Source organism: Acanthisitta chloris, unplaced genomic scaffold (genome assembly GCF_000695815.1).
Source record: "Acanthisitta chloris isolate BGI_N310 unplaced genomic scaffold, ASM69581v1 scaffold2535, whole genome shotgun sequence".
NCBI lineage: Eukaryota > Metazoa > Chordata > Aves > Passeriformes > Acanthisittidae > Acanthisitta > Acanthisitta chloris.
In genome coordinates, this window is record NW_008672952.1 from 24,958 (window position 1) to 38,795 (window position 13,838).

The 13,838-nt window shown below is 52.2% G+C and overlaps 1 protein-coding gene across 1 annotated transcript in view; it reads left to right on the forward strand.

The window, feature by feature from the left end:
• Positions 1–13,838, forward strand: part of KCNT1 (potassium channel, subfamily T, member 1) — a 37,001-nt gene that overhangs the window by 11,522 nt on the left and 11,641 nt on the right. Inside the window, exons 3-18 of the mRNA XM_009074699.1 lie at positions 5,317–5,396; positions 6,438–6,537; positions 7,729–7,785; positions 8,103–8,151; positions 8,332–8,391; positions 9,194–9,268; positions 9,606–9,689; positions 9,938–10,032; positions 10,593–10,773; positions 10,869–11,033; positions 11,145–11,281; positions 11,507–11,570; positions 11,986–12,094; positions 12,254–12,362; positions 13,495–13,644; positions 13,790–13,838. Coding sequence (XP_009072947.1) covers positions 5,317–5,396; positions 6,438–6,537; positions 7,729–7,785; positions 8,103–8,151; positions 8,332–8,391; positions 9,194–9,268; positions 9,606–9,689; positions 9,938–10,032; positions 10,593–10,773; positions 10,869–11,033; positions 11,145–11,281; positions 11,507–11,570; positions 11,986–12,094; positions 12,254–12,362; positions 13,495–13,644; positions 13,790–13,838 — 1,564 coding nt within the window. The remainder of the gene's footprint in view (positions 1–5,316; positions 5,397–6,437; positions 6,538–7,728; positions 7,786–8,102; positions 8,152–8,331; positions 8,392–9,193; positions 9,269–9,605; positions 9,690–9,937; positions 10,033–10,592; positions 10,774–10,868; positions 11,034–11,144; positions 11,282–11,506; positions 11,571–11,985; positions 12,095–12,253; positions 12,363–13,494; positions 13,645–13,789) is intronic.

The following is a 13,838-nucleotide window of genomic DNA, read 5'->3' on the forward strand; positions in this document are numbered from 1 at the left end:
TTGAAGGTGTCCCTGCCCATGGCAGGGAGTTGGAATGAGATGGTCTTTCTATGATTATTCTGCTTGTTAGGGAGCTGATAAGCATGAGATTTGTCCTTTACTGCTCTTGGCACCATGGAATTGTGTGCAGCACCGGCAAACCCTTCAGAAATTATTCCCACCATGGGGAGGACTATCTGCACCCAGGGACAGACACATTTCTTGGGGAATAAGTGATATCTTTGTCCACAAATTGGTGATTGCCCATTAATGATGGGCTCCATGCACAGACCCTAATTAAGCAATGCAGATTCATCAGCACAAGCAATTATAAGAGCAGACTCATGAGTGTCAGTCTCCAGTGGTGCACAACAAATAAGCCAAACAAATCCCAGCATGTTATTCCATTGCTTCCTCCTTTTTTGGGTTTTAATCTGTGGTAGTATAATTATTTTACTGAGAGCAAGTGGTGCTGCTGCCCAGCCATGAGCAGCAGCCAGACTTTGGACTGGAGATGCAGTGGGATGAGGACTTGAGGGATGAGAATGTCTCCATGCCCAGGGTGCATGACTGGGGATGTGTGTGCTCAGATAGTGCTGAGCAAGAGCCCTCAGTCCCCACGGGGAGAGGTCTGGATCAGGCTCCTGCAGAGCACTTCCCTGGAAGTGTTCCAGGCCAGGCTGAACAGGGTTTGAAGCAACCTGGGCTAGTGGAAGTTGTTCCTGCCCATGGCAGGGGTTTGGAATGAGATAGTCTTTAAGGTTCCTTCCCACCCAAACCATTCTCTGATCATCAACTTGAACCCCTGAGTGTGTTCTTGCTTTTCCAGTGCTTGGTTTGATGCCTGGAAATGAGCTCTGCAACCGCTGAATACAGTTGGAGAGGGATTACAGCTGCCTTCATGGAACGAGGAATCAATAAAAATCCCATTTCCATTGCAATGTCCTCCCTAATAAAAAGTAATAGATAGGAAAAAAAGAACAAAAAGTCCAGCAGCAGATTTCTGTTATATCTCTACAGATTGGTGAAGCCTTTCCTGCAGTGTGTATCAGGGCCTGTGCCCTGACTCTGTGCCCTCAGTGTGGTGCCTCCTGCCCAGCCCTTGTCCCACTGGTACACAAGTGCTTGTGTGGATGAGTTCAGGGCTTTGCCCTTCTCAAGGTGCAAGATCAGTGGCCCTGGAAGCCAACCTCGGTCTTGGGCAGAGTTTTTCCAGAACTGGCTGCTTGGAGCTTGCTTTTCATCCCCCAAAAATAAAATTGCAGTGATACTGCTGGAACCAGGATGACATTACCTGCACCCAGCTGAGTTTAATTTGCTGCAGAGTGGTTGGCAATATCACTTGTTTCTTTGGGCAAAAATCACACTCCATAATAAAACAGGAGATGGGCTTTTTTTCCCCCCCTGATTTATTCCCATGGTAAATACATGAAATCTTGCAGGAACAAGTTTTGGAGCTCGGGGGGCAATGTGTGCCACAGCATCCTGGCTCCCTGCGCAGTGTGTCTATTGATGTGGGACTCAATTTTGCTAATCACTGTTTGTGCTGTGCCTCGGCATGTGCTCAGCCCACGGCCCCAGCAGCTCAGCAAACTCATTCCTGGTGCTGCAGGGCTGTGACACTGCTGTGGTGGCTGAGATTGTGTCATGGTAGATACCATGGTGCCGTGGTAGATATGATGGTGCTGTGATGTATGTGATGGTGCCAAGGTAGCTGTGGTGACTGTGATGGTGCCTGTGAGAGGCTGATGTAGGACCTGCTGGGCTGCTGTGATCCATGGGGATCATCTGAGACTCTACAGAATGAGGGGAGAAGTGACTTCAGTGTTGCATCTACTAAGGGATGTGGGATGAGAGTGAATAACTAAAAATGGACAGATTTCCCTTGTCTGGAATACTTGGCCTTTTGGACCATGCAGACTCTGCCACTGGTCTCTCATGGACTTCCCAGGTACTGAAACCTGTCCTGGCTGGACTGCCTGTGTGGGGGTGCACCTTGGTTGCTACTTTTTGTGGTGTACTTCTCTGTAAGGGGAATATACTTGTCCCCAACTCCCTGGGGAAGGTACAGGTATAGAGCTGGGACTGTGCTCCTTAATGTCTTTGTTAATGCCAGTGGGTTGGGCTGTGCTCATCCTGGCCTTGCATCCTGCACTTTTCTGAACAAACTATTGTGTCTTTTTTTGGGAACTCATCATCTTACAACAAATTGCCTCTAATCTTAGATTAATAAAGAACAATAAATAACGGAGCGAAGAAAATGAAATCGCTCAGGCATTATGAAGTGCATAATAGCAGTAATTACACTTCCAAGCAGAGGGTTTAGAACTAAACTTGTATTGTGATCATTATCTGTGCAGCCCAGGGGGTGTTCAGTGGAGGGAGCAGTGTGCTGCCTGCTCCCTGCCTGCACAGCAGGTCACTGGTGCTGCCTGGGCTGGACTGGCACCACTCTGGCTGACTGATGGGAAAGCTGCTCGGCCAGTGGGAAGGATGCTCAGCTGGCTGGAAGGATGCTTGAGCAGTATGAGGAATGCTAGGCTGGTGGGAAGGATGCTTGTCCAGTGGGAGAGATGCTTGGCTAGTAGGAAGGATGCTTGGCCCATGGGAAGGATGCTCCTGGTGAGAGGGATGCCCATCCATGGCAGCAGGAAAGGAGCAGTTTGAGCAGATCATCTTGGCTGAGCTGCTCTGAAGGCAGAGCTGTCAGGGTGTGTTTTGGGGTGGTAACACTGTCAGAGTTTCACTTGATTTTGATTTCAAGTTAACTTCTTGACAGTGAAATTAAAGGGTACGTTTTACATGATATCATCTCCTTCCCTCAGCTGGAAACGGAGTAGGAGCTTTGATACTTTTGGATGGTGCTGCTGCCTGGTAAAAACCATCCTAGTTCAGCCCTGGGCCAATGTGGTGGTGGCTTCACCTGCAGAGGGAGAGGCAGTGCCAGACTGGGACATCCCTACAGTTCCAGGGGCTCAGCCCAGCTCACAGCCAGGGAAGGTTGTCTGCACAAGAGCATATTCCTTCTGCATTCTTATTCCTTCCCCTCTTTGCAATGCTAAACACTCCCTTCCCCCACCTGAGACCTGCTTCAGCTGCTTTCCAAGTGTTCCTGCCTCCAGCAGCCATTAGGACTGATGAATATGGGCTACTTTGTCATAAAAAAAAGTTAGATCTAATCATTCAGTTCTTTTATCTGTCAGCAATTACGTTCATTGTCTCGAGGTGGGTTGCAGAGCTATAGATCAGTGAACCATCTGTCTGCAGACAGAGATTTATGCTGCTGTTTGTTTCGTTGATACGGAGGCGAATGTCTGGGAGAGGAATCGTGCTCCCTGAAGTCTCTGTCTCCCCAAGGCTCTCAGTCCTCGGGGACTCTGATGAATGGGGTGCTCAGTGCTCCTGTCGAAGCTGAAAGCCAGTTCTCAGCATTTCCTGGGCATTTTTAATAAGGAGAAAGAGCAATTGCCTTGTGTGCGATGTTGTGAGCACTTTGTGGCAGCTGATTTATGCCCTGGCACAAAAAACTTATTTGCCAAGTCTGGCTTTGGAAACAATTAATTTTAACACGTGTTAAAAGCTGAGCTTCTGAAGCTCTGCATTAATGCAGTTTGCTCTTGAGGCATGGTGCTGGGGAGCCAGTGCTCATAAATTCCCCTGCTCGCTCTCTGCAGTGGGAGCTGTGGTTGCCCACCCTCCTCCCCTTTCCCTTCTCCTGCCAGGGACTGCGGCTGGGGCACACATAGGAGGCTCAGTGCAGAAGCTCTCCAGCCACCCTCCTGCCTCTAAGGCTGCTGTAGGGCTCAGGGTGAGGCATCCCCAGGCAATGAGGGTCTCATAAACCTCTTTCCTAGCTTGCTGCCTGGTCAGCTCAGCCTTAATCCTCAGGAAGTGTTTGTTTATCCCTGTGTCAGGGGGAGCAGCAGCTGCTTTCCAATAAATCAGGCTGTGCCAGGTGAGATGTTCTGCTGGAGCTGCACCTTGTGTGCACCTGCAGAATCAACTGGGCTGATCTCTTTAGTGACTGGGAGTTTGCTCCCCTTGATCTATGCCTTGGCTGGGGAATATGGCTGATTAATGAGATCTTGATGACCTCTTCCAAGCAGTTAAAAAGAGAGTAATAACAGTAGCACTTACTTAAGAGACTTGTTGAACATGGTGAATAGGGAAGTGGCTAATTCATTGCACTTAACATCATTAGGGGCTGTACCAGTAATAAGCAGACTTTGTCTTGCTGAGTCTAAAGCCAAGGCAGGAGGAACCGACCCCATTTCACAGGCACTTAGCAGGAGCAGTGGGATTTATAACCTGCCTGGTGTGAACAGTGAGTCTGCAAAGGGCTGTGGCAGTTTATAAAGTACCAGGAGAGGCAGTGGCAAATGAGCTGAGACCAGTTGTGCCCACACACCCTTCAGCCAGGTGGGTTTGATCCCACACCCTGCTAATATCCATGGGGAGGAGCCTCCAGCCTTGGTGATGCTTTCCCCCATCCACATGTCATGGATATCCACGTGGCATGTGGGGCAGGTAGGAGGGTGTAGGTGAGGGTCAGTGATGAGGCAGGAGAAGCCAGTGAAGAAGTGTCCGTGGTGGACACAGCAGTAGACAGGATACTTTTGGCTTCACCTGTGGCTCCTTCCTGCTGGAGTCTGAATTACCCTGGTGGATAATTCACTTTGTCCCTGTGCCACAAGTCACCAGTGGCTCCGGATGCTAAGTGATGTTTGGAGTTGATTGTCAGCTCCTGGGTTTTTCTGGAATGACCAAATGTGGTATCTTAGCAACAAAGGGAAAATTTCTCCTTTCAGAGCAGAATTATTCTTTAACAGCTTCGATGCTGAATGTTTCCCCTGTCCAGGCAGAGCCAGGGCATGGACAGAGCCAGGGCATGGGTACATCACCCTCACCAGCTCCTGCTTTACTGCAGCTGGAGGTGTTGGAGCTGATAAAACATTTCTGTGGGAGATTTCTGCAAGGCCACTGCTTTTCTGAGATGTTTTGAACATTGTAAAGTGTGTGTGAAAGAAGTTTCTAAGTCTGATGTCAGCTGGTTGTGTGTGAGTGAAAGCAAACCCTCAGCCCAAAGCAGACCTGGCCCTGTGGGTCACATCTGCTGCTTTGGTAGTGACCAGTGGTGCTCACATTTTGGTGCTCGTGGCTGGTGGTACTGGTGATTTGGCACTGTGGGAGCAGCTGGGAGCCTAGAGCTGAGCCTGGGGGTGTCTGTGGGCTGCTCAGGGGGGTTACCCAGCTGGGATGGAGGAACAGGGCTCCTGGGCAGCTCCTGGTCTGATCTGCCACCCTGCTGATGGACTCCTCTGGGTGCTTTCCCCACAGGGTGCAGGTCGAGTTCTATGTGAATGAAAACACCTTTAAGGAGCGGCTGAAGCTCTTCTTCATCAAAAACCAGCGATCAAGTGAGTGCTCCAAACGTAGTGTGTGTGTCTTTGGGAGAAACCAAACCCTGTCCTCTCTGTCCTGTGGGATGAGAAGCCATTGCCATCTGCTGGTGGCTGTGTCTTCACGTGTCCCCAGCCCAGGGCTATGACTGCATCTTGGTCTTCCTTTGGCCAAGTTGGTGTTGGCCAACTTGGTTTGGAGACATGGTTGCATAGGGGGGGTGGGAAGGAGATGCCTCCTGCCACCTTTGATCTCTGGGAGCAGCCACAGCAGGGAAATTAAATGGGGCAAACTGGCTGGGAGCAGGATGGACATCAGGAGATGTCTGAGGGGCTCAGGGTGGAAATATCGCTGTCACAGAGCTGATGGTGCCTCCCTGCAGCCATGGGGACAGCCGAGGCAGGCTGTGAGTTACTCCCTCCTTCAGCCATCCAGATTAGCCTCCACTTGACTAATGGTGTTTTTATTTTCTTTCTCTGAGATGTCATTAGCTGTCTAGAGGGAGCCTGCTCCTTAATTTATAAATTCCCATTTTCTTTTCCTCCCTGCATCCTGTTGTCTTGTTAAAAAGCTGGAGCACAGCACCACAGGGTGCCCACGGGGAAGTTTTTAATGAAAATGTGATGAATTTCTCACTTGTCACTTGAGTAATAACCTCATGAACTGGCTGGGGAGGGAGGGTGGATAAACCCACAGCTTTGGCTCATTGTCCTTGCTCCTGCAAACTGGTTGCAGTGTGGCAAGCACTGGTTTGGTGGCTGCTAATGGGAGGGATACACTCCAGCAGCTCCTTATCTGTCTCTCCCATGTATTGGGGTCAGCGAGGAGCTGACTCGTTATTTATTTCTATGTTACTCTCCTGTCTATCTGACACTGGGTAGTACATGTGAAGCCCTGGGCAAAATGTGAGCACTCTGTGAGCTGCCCTGGGGCTCACAGGGGTCCTGCCATGCCTGGGGCTGTGCAAAGATGTGTGGGGTGTGCAGGGTGTACAGTGGTATCCAGAGTGCTTGGGGTGCCTGGGGACACTGCCCACACTGTGCTCCCTCCCACCACAGGCCTGAGGATTCGGCTCTTCAACTTCTCTCTGAAGCTGCTCACCTGCCTCCTGTACATCGTCCGCGTCCTCCTCGACAACCCTGAGGAGGGCATAGGCTGGTGAGTGCCACCAGAGCCACCCCGGGCAGGGCTGAGCAGGGATGTGGTGACAGCCACTCACAGTGAGGGTGAAGATGGTTTTTCTCCCTCCAGCTGTTTGAACTGGTGCTTTAGCACAGCTTCCCAGGCTGGTGGGTTTTGCTCCATGCTCAGACTCCGTGCACAGGTGTGTGGGAATGTGCTGACCCTGCGCAGCACACAGGGAAAAGGTGGTGGGAAAATTCAGGTCACGCTCATTTCCAAACACTGTCTGGCTCAGTTAGGGGTGCAACGTGGCCTTGAGACACAGGCAAGAGCTCGTGGCTTCAGAGCATTGCTGTGCAAGTATTTTCTGAACACTGATGCCCTTGAAGACGCTTACACTAAATCCCATTTAAGCGGCTGGGAGGGAAATACTTTGTGCTGTTTAGCTCCCTGAGGTGACAGATGATTCCATACATCAGCTTCGCTCTGGGTATCAGTATAAGCCTATTTTTAATATGTCCTTGCTTTGTTTACTCACATACAATGTGAGGTTTTTTTTTCCAAGAGCTTGGAGAATTAGCAATTGGATTTTCTCTTTGCAAAGGTTGCAGACTACCAAGTACATCCTCATGTTCCCAAAGTGCTTTCAGACCTGTGAGAATGAAGCAGGACATAGATGCTCATCCCTGAAAGGTTTAGCACAGCTGCAGTTCAGGGAATTCCACTTTCCTGTGGCAGGAGAAAGTCTGGCCAGTGGGAACACATCCCTTGCAGCACGGCAGGGAGAGCTTGGCCCAGTGCTGCCTGCCTGGCAGGGTGCTCAGGGCCCAGCCAGCCTTGTCCCAGAAGATGAAGCTCAGCAGCTTTTGCTAATTGTAATCTGGTAAATTCCCAGTTCCCAATTCCCTGTGTTCCACACTGTGCCAGGGAGCCCCATGCCCTGTGAATATCAGAATTCCACAGCATCTCTGCTAAGGGCTGAGTTACCTGATGGGTCTTATTCCCCAGGAATAAGCTGTCAGGGCTGCCTGGGTGAGACAGGCTCTTGTGGAAAGCTCTTGCTATAGAGGCAAGTGTGTTTAGATCCTTGGAAGGGTTGTCCAGGTGCCTCCACCTCCAACTGAACCCAGTGGTGAAGGCACCCTGTGGGCCTGGGGAGTGAGTTGAGCATCCCTGTTCCTCCCTGCCCTTCACTGACTGCTTTTCCCTGCTGTCTTTCTCTCCTAGCTGGGAATGCGAAAAGCAGAATTACACAACGTTCAACCAGTCCACAAATATAAACTGGTGAGTCAAGAGCTGCTCCAGCACTGGGGTCTGGCTCTGCCAGGATGTGGGAATACAGGGATGGAGGTGGCTGGTGCTGGTCTGTGGCCATTTCTTGGTCATGGGGCAGCTCAAGGGATGTGGAGCAGCATCCCAGAATCAAATCCATTGGCAAGTGCCTGTGGCTGCACACCTGGGAATGGTTTATTCCCTGTGCAGTAGGGAACACAGTACCTGTGCTGGGTACTGCATCAGTGCCCTTGGATTTGTATTGGGTGAGGGGTAAACACATTGATAATTGGGCTACAACTTGGATCTGTTTTGGATTTCCTTTGCAGGTCACATATCTTCTGGGTGGATAGAAAAATGCCGCTGTGGGCAGTGCAGGTGAGAGCCCAGACCTTGGCATGGTCGTGCAGGAGCACAGAGGAGCTGGGTTGGAGCTTTGCCCCCACCTGTGATACTCACAGGCTCCCCAGGGCACAGGGCAGGGAGGGCTTGGCAAGCTCTGATGGACTGACAGAGCGTGGAGTGAGCCCTGAGAGCCTTCCCTGCCTGTGTCTGCAGGTCAGCATCGCTCTGATCAGCTTTCTGGAGACCATGCTGCTCATCTATCTCAGCTACAAGGTGAGTGCCCAGGCTGGGTGGGGGGCAGCGATGCCCAGCCTGGCTCTGCCTCTCAGTGTGAGTTCATTTCTCCTGCTCTGAGCTGTTTGAAGCATCCCAGGAGAACATTTGTCTCGGCGATGTCTCAGCTGGCTGTGGTTGTTCTCCTTTCTCATTCCCCCTCTGAGATTCCTCCCCTGCAGGATCAGTGCTGTCCAGAGCAGAATCTCTTCTTTTTCCACTTTCCCTTAAATTCAGACCTGTCTTACAGAGGGTCACTGTTTTTAGTAGGGACAGACTGACACACACTGAGTTTCCTAAGGTTGAGGACGTGGAGCTTCTGCTTGTGCCAAGATCTGCTGTCTCTGGAGGTAGTGGGCACTGCTCCAGGCCAGACAGGGAGAGGCACAAGCTGACTCCTTTGGCCCAAAGCCCCTTAAAATGTCAAACCCAGTGATTTTAACAAATGGCATCTTCTTGGGGACCCTGGAGCAGTTGGCACAAGAGATTCAGACCCTGCAGCACTCCCTGGTTTGAGTGCTAGTGATCTGTAGCAGTCACTCTCATTCTCCATCCTTGCATGAAACGCTGTTGTCCCCTAGCTCTGGGCAGCAGCAGTGACAGACAGAGGGATGCAGTGGCAGTGGAGAGGGCTGAAGCCTTTGGGATGTTTCCTGACCGCAGTTTGCCTGCCACACCACTGAATCTCTCCCTCGGGCAAACCAGAGCATCTCTCTGGCTCCTGTAGCATATTTATCTCATCTAGCAGAGTCTGTGCAGTGTCATTGTTTTAATTGTCCTTTGGCAAATTTGAATTCTTCAGGGGAACATCTGGGAACAGATTTTTCGCATCTCGTTCATCCTGGAGATGATCAACACGGTGCCATTTATTATCACGGTGAGTGTTTCCCGGTGACATTTGAAAGCAGCTTAAAGTGTAGTAAGTGCTGTAGTTTTGGTGGTGAAATCAAGAAAAATGGATCTCTGCCCAAGTGGTATTTAAAGCTGGCAGGAAATTTTGCCTTCAATATTTTACAACGTAATGACTTTCTCTGGAGAGTTATCCCAAAACTCATCCTCCACTTTCAGCTGCTCTGCTGCAGCCAGGGGAGCTGGGCTGTGTTTGATAGCTCAGCTTGGAGATGGATCCTTCTAGACAGGGCTGGAATTGGGTGTTTATAGCTTTATTTTTTAAGAGAGTATGGATTTTTCTGTGAACAACTCTTGCTTTGTAGATATTTTGGCCTCCTTTGCGGAATTTGTTCATTCCTGTGTTTCTGAACTGCTGGCTGGCCAAGTATGCTCTGGAGAACATGATTGTGAGTGACCAGACACATCCCACCCCTTTCACCTGGCTCCTCGGGGGTTGGAGGGTGCTGGGGCTGGGAGGGGAAGCTGTATCTCCCAGCAGCAGATCCCAGACCTGCTCACAGGAATGCACATCCCTTTTCAAGGGCCAAATGCTGGACCTTCATCTGAGGGGGCATTGCTGGAGCCAGCAAGACAGCAGTTGGTGTTTGGAGGAGGATTTCCCTCAGCCTCTCTGAGCTCTCTCCTCTCTCCCCAGAATGACCTGCACAGGGCCATACAGAGGACTCAGTCTGCGATGTTTAACCAGGTGCTCATTCTGATCTGCACTCTCCTGTGCCTCGTTTTCACGGGGTGAGTGTTGCTCTTCATTTCACTAAACCACCTTCCTCATCCAGGGAAACCAGCTGTGCATGTCCCAGGCTGACTGGGCTCTTGCAGGGCTTGCACCTCCCTGCCTTGCTTCATTCCCATCACGCTGAACATTGGGAGGGACTTTCTAAATCAAACTCATTATCCTCCCTAATTCTACACTGGCTACTTAGCTCTGAATTAGGCTTTGAATATTCCTCTGGCTCCCGTGGACTGGGCTTGAGGCATATTACACCATTAAGTTGCTGAATGGAGGGGAAATGAAGCTTTTAGCCTCATGAGTTTTTGGCAATCAAGGCGATGCTGTGATGTGGATGACTCATGTCATTTTGGAGCTCAGTGGTGCTCATAGTCCATGGCACATCCTGCTGCTGTGGCCATGAACATGTTGCTTGGCAGATTGTGGCTACAATTCAGGTCCAGGGCAACCTAGGAGCCACTTGTGTTTAGCAAGATGGCTTTGGACTGAAGGTTTGTGGGGTCATGCTGCCCTGTCTCCTGGGCAGGACACCACCTGCTGTGATGGGGCTTTCTCCCTTCAGGACCTGTGGCATCCAACATTTAGAAAGAGCAGGTGAGAAGCTCTCCCTCTTCAAGTCCTTCTATTTCTGCATCGTCACCTTTTCCACCGTGGGCTATGGAGATGTGACACCAAAGATTTGGCCTTCCCAGCTCCTCGTGGTGATCATGATCTGTGTGGCCCTGGTCGTGCTGCCGCTCCAGGTTAGCCCTGCACAGCTGAGGATGGAGAGGGATGCAGAGCCTGCCCTGGGGCAGCCCTGTCGATGGGGACATCAGCTCTCTGCCTCTGTTTGCAGTTTGAGGAGCTTGTCTACCTGTGGATGGAGCGGCAGAAGTCGGGAGGCAATTACAGCCGTCACCGTGCCCAGACGGAGAAACACGTCGTCCTTTGTGTCAGCTCCCTCAAGATCGACCTCCTCATGGACTTCCTCAATGAGTTTTATGCCCACCCACGCCTGCAGGTGAGGGCCAGGCATGTTGCCATGTGGTGCTTGGTCAATGCTCACCCTTGCTGGGCTCACAGCTTTGCTGGGATGCAGGACCAGTGACCCACACCAGCCTTTCTCTTCCAGGATTACTATGTGGTGATCCTTTGCCCAACAGAGATGGACATCCAGGTGCGACGGGTCCTGCAGATCCCTCTGTGGTCCCAGCGAGTCATCTACCTCCAGGGCTCTGCACTGAAGGACCAGGACCTCATGAGAGCCAAGTGAGCAAAGGGACACACTGCACATCCCCACACCCCAGGCTGCTGAGCTGCCTGCAGAGCCCCAGAGGAGGGTCCCCAGTAATGTCAGCACAGATGCATGATGCTGGGAGTCCCTATGTGCCTTCACTGGGGGCTGGGGGGGGCTGGAAGCATCCTGGCTGGTATGGGCAGTGCTCAGCTCTGCTGGCCCACGCGGTTCATGAGATTTCTGCTCTCTTTTTGTAGGATGGACAATGGAGAAGCTTGTTTCATTCTCAGCAGCCGGAACGAGGTGGATCGCACTGCGGCGGTGAGCCCAGACAGGGGCATGGCACAGCCAGAGATGCTTCATTTCTCAGGCAGAAGGGACTGGGGTGATGGCTGCATCTCACCTCTGCCCAGCACAGGAGGGTGCTGGAGGCAGCCAGGGCAAGAGTCTGGGGTTGAGTGCTATGGAGAATCTCAGGGATGGCATTGGGACATGCAACATCACTGGCATCTGAGCCCACGTGGACTCACCTTCCTTTTGCTGTCCTGGTTTCCCATTGGTGCTGGGTTTTGGGGAACAGGAGGGGGCAGTTATCCCCCCATTAGCAGCAAGTGCTGGAGAAATCTTTGCCATATGCCTCCAGGGTGACTGGGTGCTTTGCAGTTCATCCCAGGTGTAGAAGCGTTGGGGAAAATAAGCCATCAGCCAAGTAGCTCTTGCTCTTCTCCTTGGCCAGGACCACCAGACCATCCTGAGGGCCTGGGCTGTCAAAGACTTTGCTCCAAACTGTCCTCTCTACGTTCAGATCTTAAAGCCAGAAAACAAATTTCATGTCAAGTTTGCAGGTGAGTTGGAAGGGCTGTGGGGCAGTTCAGCAGCTGAAAGCCCTCCTGGGTTCCACCTGACCCCCAGCACCACCCCAAAATTATCACATCCCCAGGTACTGTGGCCAGGGAAACCATCTATCCCCTTCCCCACCTGGGATGGTCCTCTCTACCTTTCAGATCACGTTGTCTGCGAAGAGGAGTGCAAATATGCCATGCTGGCACTGAACTGTGTCTGCCCTGCCACCTCCACCCTCATCACGCTGCTGGTGCACACCTCCCGTGGCCAGTGAGTGCTGTCTCTTCCCACCCTGCCCTCCCCTAACCCTGCCTGCCCTGCCTGAGCTTCTGCCTAGCAGAACCAGGGGCTCTGAGCCCAGGGAGAAGGTCTGGGGGAGCAGAATGGGATCTAGGACCCTCATCGAGGCTGGGAGTGAATGTCCATATTGTAGGGTGACCATACCAGTGCAGATGGGCTGGGCAATGACTTTCCAGAGACTGGGCATAAAAATGTCTTTATACTGGCATTGTTCTGCTGACAGGAAGGTGAATTCATGGCCTGAGCAAACCCAAACCCTGTAGGCTTTTTGGTGGGTTCTGCCAGCCCAGTGGAGCAGTGGTGTGCATCCTGCACTCCTTGGCCAGTCAGAAATGTCTGGATTTTGGGTAAAGTGCCATCAAAACAGTTACAAAACATCATTGCCAGATGACTCTCACCCCATGCTCAGAGCTGTTTGCCAACATGGGCTCTGAACACTCCCTCTGCACTCCACGGGAGCTCTCGTTAAATAAAAAGGCACTTAAAACCCAAAACGAAAACGAGCTCGTCCTCAGCAAACTCCAACAGCTCATGGCAATTTGTCACTGTCATCTCACTGCTGCCTGGCTCGATGGCAGCTGCAGAGATCATTAGTGCTCCTGCCATGCAGCTCTGCCTGCAGAGCTGGTGTGCCACAGTCTGTGCCAGCACTGGGATGTCCTGACTTGGCACTAGGGAGTCCCATCCTGGCACCATGAGGGGTCCCATCCCGGCACCATGAGGGGTCCCATCCCGGCACCATGAGGGGTCCCATCCCAGCACCATGAGGGGTCCCATCCCAGCACCATGAGGGGTCCCATCCCAGCACCATGAGGAGTCCATCTCGACACCAGGGCATCCCTCCTGGCACCATGAGGGGTCCATCCCAGCACCAGGAGGACCCTCCTAGCACTATGAGGGGTCCCATCCCGGCACCAGGGGTCCCATCCCGGCACCAGGGGGTCCATCCCAGCACCAGGAGGTATCTCCTGGCACCATGAGGAGGGGTCCATCCCAGCACCAGGAGGTACCTCCTGGCACATGAGGGGTCCCATCCCAGCACCAGGGGGGTCCATCCCAGCACCAGGAAGTCCCTCCTGACATGCTGCTGCTGTTGTTGCAGGGAGGGCCAGGAGTCCCCGGAGCAGTGGCAGAGGATGTACGGGCGCTGCTCAGGCAATGAGGTGTATCACATCCGGATGGGCGACAGCAAGTTCTTCATGGAGTACGAGGGGAAGAGCTTCACCTACGCTGCCTTCCACGCACACAAGAAGTGAGGGCAGGGGGTATCTGCCAGTCTGCATCCCTGGGGGTCAGGGCTGGGGCTGGAGGGTGCTGTGAGGTGCTTTGTGCAGGGACAAAGCCCCGGAGGGGTTTTTCTCCCAGCTGTGAATGCCCACCCCATGCTCCTGGCACAGGTATGGTGTCTGCCTGATCGGCATCCGGAGGGAGGAGAACAAGAGCATC